The sequence below is a fragment of the Nematolebias whitei genome, chromosome 18 (assembly GCF_014905685.2).
Source record: "Nematolebias whitei isolate Nwh7 chromosome 18, NemWhi1, whole genome shotgun sequence".
NCBI lineage: Eukaryota > Metazoa > Chordata > Actinopteri > Cyprinodontiformes > Rivulidae > Nematolebias > Nematolebias whitei.
In genome coordinates, this window is record NC_056515.1 from 20,461,657 (window position 1) to 20,470,051 (window position 8,395).

Sequence of the window (8,395 nt, forward strand, 5' to 3'; positions counted from 1 at the left end):
AAGCAGTCCGTGGTCTGCTCGGCGTGTCACAGTTCATACAGGAGCTTCCTGAAGAGTTTGGCTGGAACTACAGTTCTGCTTCCATTACAACTTCTGGTCCTTCAGTTTAATTTGTCACAATCGTGTTACTGTTATGGGAAAATAAAGTTCACCTTCGTTCAATTCTAGGATTTTACGCAGCGCTGACTGGTCCATAGAGGCTCGTGGGGCGGAGCCCTACCTAAAAAATTAATTTGCCCCACAAAGTAGTTCCTTTTTAAGTTTATTTTGGCTGTTCCCTTCTTCAGGGGTCACCACAGCAAGAAAACTCACATGGAAGATTTGGCAATTTGTTTTACTCCAGATGCTCTTCCTGATGCAACCTGGGCTCGAACTCGCAACCTCAGGAATACAAGACCAGGGCACTGACCACCAAGCTAGTTCCTTCTATTAAATAATGATTATTACTTATTTACTGAGCTTGCTTATTGGCTAAAATTATTTTTAGCTATTCATCTTCAGTTCTTTACATATTTACCGTTATGGGGCAGTACCGTTCCAAAGACCCGCGTTCGTAGAGCAGATCCAAACGTGCGGCCAGTGATCCGGACAGGCAGGTCCAGTAGAGTTTCATTTCGGGCACCTGACTTTCTGCCCTGTGGACACATTCAGCTGGTTTTAGCAAATCGATACGACCACTACTGACTCTAGACCTGTGAGCTCAACGCAGATATAGCTGCAGTGAAACCTGCTGAGTCCAACAGTGGAGATATTATGTTTTTAAGTCCATTTGGAGCAGACAGACGGGACCAAAACAGAAAACTGAAAAGAACAGCGGAAAGTTAACAAAAAAAAAAAAAACTGGAAAAAGGTCAAATCACGCCATCAGGACCAGTTTCTTTGAGTGAAAAACATTTTTGTCATTGAATGGGAAGACCTGTGAGATTTCACCAGGAGGTAGGCTTGAAACACACAGTGAGGGCTACCTATTGGACAGATCTGGTTTATAGACTGATGAAGTCTTCCTGATGAGAGATGAAATGTTTCTGGTCCAGATGACATGATTTAACCTTTAACCTGGTGGGACCTTCTTTAAAGAGTTTTGTGACCTGTAGTGGCTCAGTGGTTAAAGCACTGCTCTTACAACCGTACAGTTGTGGGTTTGATCCCAGCTTGGTTCTTTTATTTGATTCAGTGATATCATTTTTCACTTTTTTTTTTAACTTCACCAAACTTTTTTTCTTTATATATTGGGGCATAAAATAAATGTTCTAGTCTTTACCAAGTTCTGGATTTTATTTATTTATTTTTTTCCTAATTTAACCTCAAATGTACAAAAGCACAGAACAGATTCCACCATGACCTTATTTATTAAAAAAAGAACCATTCAAAAATTGAAAAAGTTGTGTATGGATAAACTAAGTCCACTCTTGTTTTTCTAAGATTTAGGAGGGAAAGTAAAGTCTCAGCAGGGTTAAAGGTCATATCTAAACACTTTGGAGTCCTTCGTTCTACAGCAAGAGATTATTCATGAGTGGAAAACATTTTAAACAGTTTCCCATCTTCCTACAAGTGACGGCGGCAATTTTACCCCAAGGTCAGACTGTGCAATGATCAAAGAACTTGCACAAAAAATAAAATAAACCAAGAGCACCCTCTCAGACTACGACCTCAGTTAGCTGGTTCTTTTTTTAGGTTCAGGACAGGACAGCTGGACAAGTATGGCTTGTTAGCAGGAGAAACTTGTTTTTGTAAAAAAAAAAAAAAGCACAGATTAGATTAGCAAGTTGCATCTAAGCAAACCACAAGGCATTTGAAAAAACTTTAGACAGATGATACTAAAGATGTTTACCCATAATGCACAGTGTCATTTTTCAAAATAAAACTACCTCAACCTAATCAAAATGCTGTGGTGGGACTTTGAGAGCTGAGCTGAATGAACTGAAGCAGTGTTGTAAAGACGAGTGGACCAGAATTCCTCCACAACCATCAGACTGTTAGTCCTACAGAAAAAGACCACGGAGGCTTTTTACTGCTAAAGATGGTTCTGCAAGTTGAGTCATGGGTGTAATTAGTTTTCACACGCAGCTTTTGTTATTCTCGCTTCATTTTTATTAAATAGTGACATGTTGGAATTTGTTGTGTTTTTTTACACGAGGTTAGATTTCAATAATTATAAAACTCGTAAAGACCTGATCATTTTATTACATCCTAAAACTTACAACCCTAGAACTGAATGAGGGTGGACTTTCTTTTTTCCATGGCTGTAATTTAAATATCACCTACTGGGCCAATGAGTTTGTGCTAATGTACCAAAAATATGAACCATTTTAATTCATGCAATCCAGGTTTATTTTTTTATAGGTTGAACGTTTCTTCAAACGTGGATTACTTTTGCTTCAGCTGATGTGACGATCCCGTCAGCCCAGACAGAAGCTGTAAAATGTGTGAAACTCTCAGTAGCCGGAGAGATGAATGTTTGACTCGCCCTTAATGTATGCAAGCATGGTATTATTTATAAACCTATTTTCACGAAACAATGTAGCAATGACTTCAAAAAGGGAAAAAGTAGTTGCACCCCTGAATTTCACGAAGTTGCTGCTGCTTGAAAAGTTGTCTTGCTGCTACAGTTTGGTTCTGTTACTTCCGTTTTGCTCCGAGTGAAAGAGAATCTGCTCCTTCAGCTTCATGAAGTTTTATCGTTGCTGTTTGAGAAGTCGTCTTGCTGCCACTTCATCACTGCAGCCGTTTCCTCTGAAGACTCTTAAAGGGATCTTCTGGCTAATTTGAAGTGGTGTTTGGTGTAAAACTTCTAAAGCTTTTTTTTTTTTAACAGCCACAGTTAACATTCAACAAGACTGACGAGGTCATGACTAAAATTAACGGTGCTGCCATCTTAAACAACTCCAGAGTCTAATTTGTAGCTGTTCATTCAAATGCCATTTTATACACTGCTCTGTCTTCCAGTATTTATTTCCATAAATTTTGTGCAGATTTACAGCAGCAGTGAGCTGTAACCCCTCTGGAGCAGCCTGGGCTCAAATCTGATGGTAATTTTGTAACATTTCTGCTGGAAGAACTCTGTGAAACTGATGTAACGGCTTCATAAATAGGAATTGCATGAACTATAAGGTTTAAAAGTAGGGATGCACAATATTGGATTTTTGGCCGATATCCAATATGCCAGTATGTTAAAACTTATTTGGTCGATAACCGATACAAATAATTTTTTTCTAGACCTACTTACAGAGACCACGTGGCTTTTTCTGCTGTAGAGTTAAAATACATTATTCTGCATGGTCAGTTTGACCTGCTACCAAATGCATATGCCAAAAAGGGGCTGAAAATGATGCAACACTTCAACTTGGATTATGTTTCTTGTCAAATTTATGCATGACATTTACTCTGTAACACAGTGACAACACTTGAACAGTGCAAATTTGTACATTGTCACAAATCTAAACTCAACGTGTGACATCATACCGTTGTGCCGGCGCTGCAGGCATCCTTATCACTGGGTTGTCATACAAAAACAGCGCCCGTTATATCGATGAGTTATTTTGATGGAATGGCCATTGTCCGATATTTAACTTTATTGTTAATATCAGCCGATATCGATACCATGCCGATATCGTGCATCCCTATTTAAAAGACAGGAGTTGTTTTACGATGACCGTGGTCCACCTAGAAAGTGAGTTTGCTCAGACAAGTCATTATTAGCTTGTTCCTGTCCAGAGTGGATTTGTTTCGCCCTGCCGTCAGGCTAGTTGCTCATCTGTCCTGTTGGATGTAAACGCTTTCTCCAAAATGAGGCTGTTCAAAGAGCGATCTGCAACAGATGATCATAATCTAAAAAAGTTAAATCTGGTCCTCTGGACTTTTTTTTTTTGTTTGTTTTTTGAATGTCCAGAGGACCAGATTTAACTTTAGATTTTTTACCTGGATTATTGAGCATGCATCTGGATATGATGTTCATAATGTTCAAACTTCACTCCACTTCAAGAAGGACATTTAGTTTCCAGGAGTTATGATTTAAGACAATAAATAATAAACTTTGTTTTGTTGGGTAGAAGCAACTCAAAAAGTGTTGCTTCCCAGCTTCTGGATGTATCGAATTCAACTCACTGTATTTAATCTGGACAGCTAAAAAAAGCTTTCATAAATCAGCATTTACAAACAACTACTTTATCTTTTAATTATATCAAACTTTCTGGGTATGGACACATTTCACTTTCATTTAACCATGATGAATTTGTGTTTTTGAAGCCTTTAAGCTTTGTTGACTTGTTTGATGTAATCTTTTTTTTTTTTTTGTATTTTAGCATTGATGACAAAGGGAATTTCTGTGTGAAAATTAAAGGATATCAATTTAAAAATTGTTATTTAATACTTTAAATAAACTTGTTTGATTTGAACCCGATTGCCTGAACTGAGCTGGCTTTTCTACAATCGACAACTTTAAAACTAAAGCTTAGAGATCACAAGATGGCAGAGTGGTGCACCACAAACAACCTGAAGGTAAACTCTTCCAAGACAAGAGATGGGACCACACTCCTCTAACCATCAGTGGGCCTCGTATGGAGAGGGTGCTTCACGTTTCTAGAGACCTACAGCTCAGAGAACCTCACCTGATCATCCAACATGTCAGCACTGGTCAAAAAGGCCCAGCAGACTCCACTTCCTGTGGGTGTTGTGTCTTAGACTTCCAGTGTCTTGTATGGGTGCACAGCCTGAATCCAGTTCGAACCACAAGCGTTTTACTGAGAAAATAAAAACTTCTGAGAGAAGGAACAGAATGGAGCTACAGTCGAACACTTGTTCGTATATTCTAATGAAAGCTTTATTGTTGGATGTTCGCTCGTAGCTGTAGGAACTCAGGCAGTGGTCACTTCCCGTCAATAAAACGGGCTGGATAAACTGTACAACGTTTAAAACATTTGTTGCTTGTTCATGCTGATATACAGGTGCATGAGTGAGACCCCACAGCCACTTGTTCCACGTCATAATGGAGGCAGCCTAGCTGTGCAGACCTACTAGATGATTATATCGATGTCTGGTGAGCAACACTGGCAGATGTTTTGGAAGCACACACACAGATGTCATCTACGATTCTCATTCGTCAGCGCACAAAAAGAAAACGTATATATCAGAATAGATTCTCAGGACACCTTTGGCAGAACTGTTGCGCTCCTTCACCCGTCTGACCTTTAATCAAAGGTCCAACTGAATCTTGGCTGTATCAGATGTGACGCACCATTTAAAGCAAGAGAAAACCCTGACAGTGACAACAGAAAGTGGCGTCTTTGTGCAAATACACTGTGCAGGTTCAGTCAAATGTTTCCCACTTCCTCCGCAGGTCTTCCACCTTCTTTTTCTGTGGTGTAACTGGTGTGGCCAAGCTCAGCAGGTCCCCAAAAGGATCCTTAGCTTTTTGGTGTTCTCCCTGTGTCTGCAGAGGCTTTGGCAGCGCGTTCACGGACGTGCTAAAGACTGACGTCGAGTCTACTAGGCTGGAGAGAGCGTGACTACTGTCAGAGGTGTGAGGCATGGGGGTGACTGAAGGGGCGAAGGCCGACTGGAAGGCTGACTGGGACAGTCCGTGGCTGGGGGGCAGGGTGGAGCTGCCAGGGGAAGGCTGTCTGTAGAGCCCTGGTAGTGTAGAGAAGGATAGTGGCTGGGATGAAGTGTTTATGTAGGAACCTGGGAGAGGTCCACAAATTGCACTGAAGGGATTCCCACTTACAGTGGGTGAGTAGTGCTGAAGAGGTGGGGCAAAAGGGTTTAGTGATACCTGAGGAGGAAGTGTGAAAGGAGGCAAACTCTGAGGGTAGAGTCTGGGTGGTAGTGGTGGTTTACAAGCAGTTGATGTAGTGATATCTAGTCTCTCAGTTGGTGCAGTGGAGTTGTTCAGGGGGTCTAGAAGACTCAGCAGATCCATACTGTCCTCAGAAACCTTAGTGGGTCCCAGCAAGTCTCCATCACAGGTCAGGCTCAAGGCTTGCCTGAACTCGTGTCCACCTGACGTAGTCCTTCCTTCACTCAATCCTGCAGCTTTGGGGCGTGGCGGGACAGCAGGGGGTACGAGAACTGTCCCAAGCTCAGGTGTCTTCCTCCCTTGGGGACGAGGAACGGTTATGTTGGCAGGGTTGGAAGGGTCTAAAAGGTCGGGGACTGTGCTAGAACTTTCACGGCCGAGAGAACAGGTTTCCATTTGCACCGGAAGTTGGACGGATGAAGGTCTTTCGCAGGTGGGAGGCACACAGACGGGCGAGACCAATCTGTCCTGGCCTGCACTCCACAGCTTGTTGTAAGGGTTGGACAGCCTGAGACCTGGAAGTGTTCGGGAGTTCTCACCGATCTTCAGATCCATCCTCTGGAAGCACAAAAAAATAAAACCCAAAGTGTGTTTATCTGTTTGGCTTGTTTGAATATAAGCTCAGGTAATCATGTGCTCAAAGTTCACAAAACATGGCACCATACGGAGCTGTAGATACTCACCTGTAACTCTATGAGGTATATAAATACACTTATTCAGTTTTTACTGGTTAAACCCATTACTATTTGCACCAAAAGTAAAAATAAAACGAGTTAAGACAGGATGAACTAAAAATACTGACCTGGTAGGAGAACTTTGGTTGCAGATCCTCAGACTCTTTGGGAGTTCTCAGGTCCTCCAGACTTTTAGCCAGTGTAAGTGAATGGCTGTCGGGCTCGTCCTGGCAGCCAAAGATGTCCCCGAGCAGGTTGATATTAGAGAACCTTTCAGTAACTGGACTGGGAGGGGCCGTGTGGCTCTCTGCCCCAAAACCAGGATCGTCTCCTTCTATCAAGTCCACCTCCTTGAGGGAGCGGTACGGCTGTGGCCTGCAAGCAGAGTCTTATTAAGTTATTTATGCACTGGAGGTCATCATAGGTTTAAAACTGCTATGACCCCAAACAAAGACCACATACCTTTAGCTTTACATGAAAAAAATTCAGCCTAAATTTTGACATCTTGTGTCTTTCATAACAAGCTGCAATGTTCTAAAAAGGTTTGACTGAAAACAGAGCTTGAGGCTGGGTTTACCCTGCCTCGAGAAAATATTGTGTTACAATGTTACAGCAATACTTTCATGCAAGAGCTTCCCTTTCCTGAGCGTATTACTAGAGAAAATATGCACTCTGGTTCACAGGAAGACAAAAGAATATCAGCAAAAGCAATCAGAGAGGTGCGTACTGAGGTGACCAATCGAAAGGGGCAGAGAAAAGAAAACTGTCAGGAACCCCAGAGATGGATTCGTCGTATTGAAGCTCGTCTCCAGACGAATCCTCAGACAGAAAGACTGTATAGTGACGAGTTGGACGGATAGAACTAAAGTAAGTAGAGACAACACACCGTCATTAGTACATTAAAAAGGGACAGGAAAGAAAGGAGAAATTAAGAAAAGCTGAGGATCTGAAATATTAGTATTGATTCAGACACAGTTACACAACATTAAGCTGCAAGTGTGAGTAAACTAAAAGCAGCTGCACAGTTAGTTGACATCCGAAGCTACAAGATTCATCATTATGTTTTTAATGTGCTGAAAAGAATAATAAAACTGCATTTTACACCCATTTTTGTCCATTTGAGAACAACCTGAACATATTACCAAAAAGCAGTGATGCTTTTAACAGAAGTGGTTTTCAAACATGTTTGAGCATGCCATAGTTTGTCCATCACGAACACCATGTTTGAACATAAGGGTGTCCAATAGTACAATTGGCACCAGGACGCCCTAGGTCGTAGATCGATGATTGACTTTGTAGTCGTGTCATCTGATTTGTGGCCGTTTGTTTTGGACACTTGTGAAGAGAGGAGCTGAACTGTCAACTGATCACCACCTGGTAGTGAGTTGGATCTGATGGTGGGGGAAGATGCCGGACAGACACGGTAGACCCAGACGTGTAGTGAAGGTTTGCTGGGAATGCCTGGCAGAAGAACCCATCAGAAATATCTTCAACTCACACCTCCGGAAGAGATTTAACCACATCCCAGCTGAGGTGGGGGACATTGAGTCTGAGTGGGCCATGTTCCGCAATTCAGCTGTTGGAGTGGCTGCCTTGAGCTGTGGCTGCAAGGTTTTCGGTGCTTCTCGCGGTGACCATCCTAGAACTCGGTGGTGGACACCCCCGGTTATGGACAGACCAACCTCAAAGTCCCTTGACTCCGCTTCCTCCATGGAAGACGTGCCAGTGGGATTGAGAAGGTCCTAAAAGTATTCCTTCCCCCTTCCGACAACATCGCTGGTTGAGGTCAACAGCACCCCACCTTCACTGAACACTGTGTTAGTAAAACGCTGCTTTCCCCTCCTCAGCTGCATGATTGTTTGTCAGAATCTCCTCGGAGCCGACCGAGTCTGTAGGCAATGGCTCACCGAACTCTTCCCACATCCGA

General features: G+C 42.5%; 1 protein-coding gene across 1 annotated transcript in view; it reads right to left on the reverse strand.

The window, feature by feature from the left end:
• Positions 1–4,797: 4,797 nt before the first annotated feature.
• Positions 4,798–8,395, reverse strand: part of dennd1a (DENN/MADD domain containing 1A) — a 19,217-nt gene continuing 15,619 nt past the window's right edge. Inside the window, exons 20-22 of the mRNA XM_037691970.1 lie at positions 7,196–7,330; positions 6,597–6,843; positions 4,798–6,352 (exon numbers count right to left, since the gene is read on the reverse strand). Of these exons, the coding sequence (XP_037547898.1) occupies positions 5,306–6,352; positions 6,597–6,843; positions 7,196–7,330 (1,429 nt within the window). The 3' untranslated portion in view covers positions 4,798–5,305. The remainder of the gene's footprint in view (positions 6,353–6,596; positions 6,844–7,195; positions 7,331–8,395) is intronic.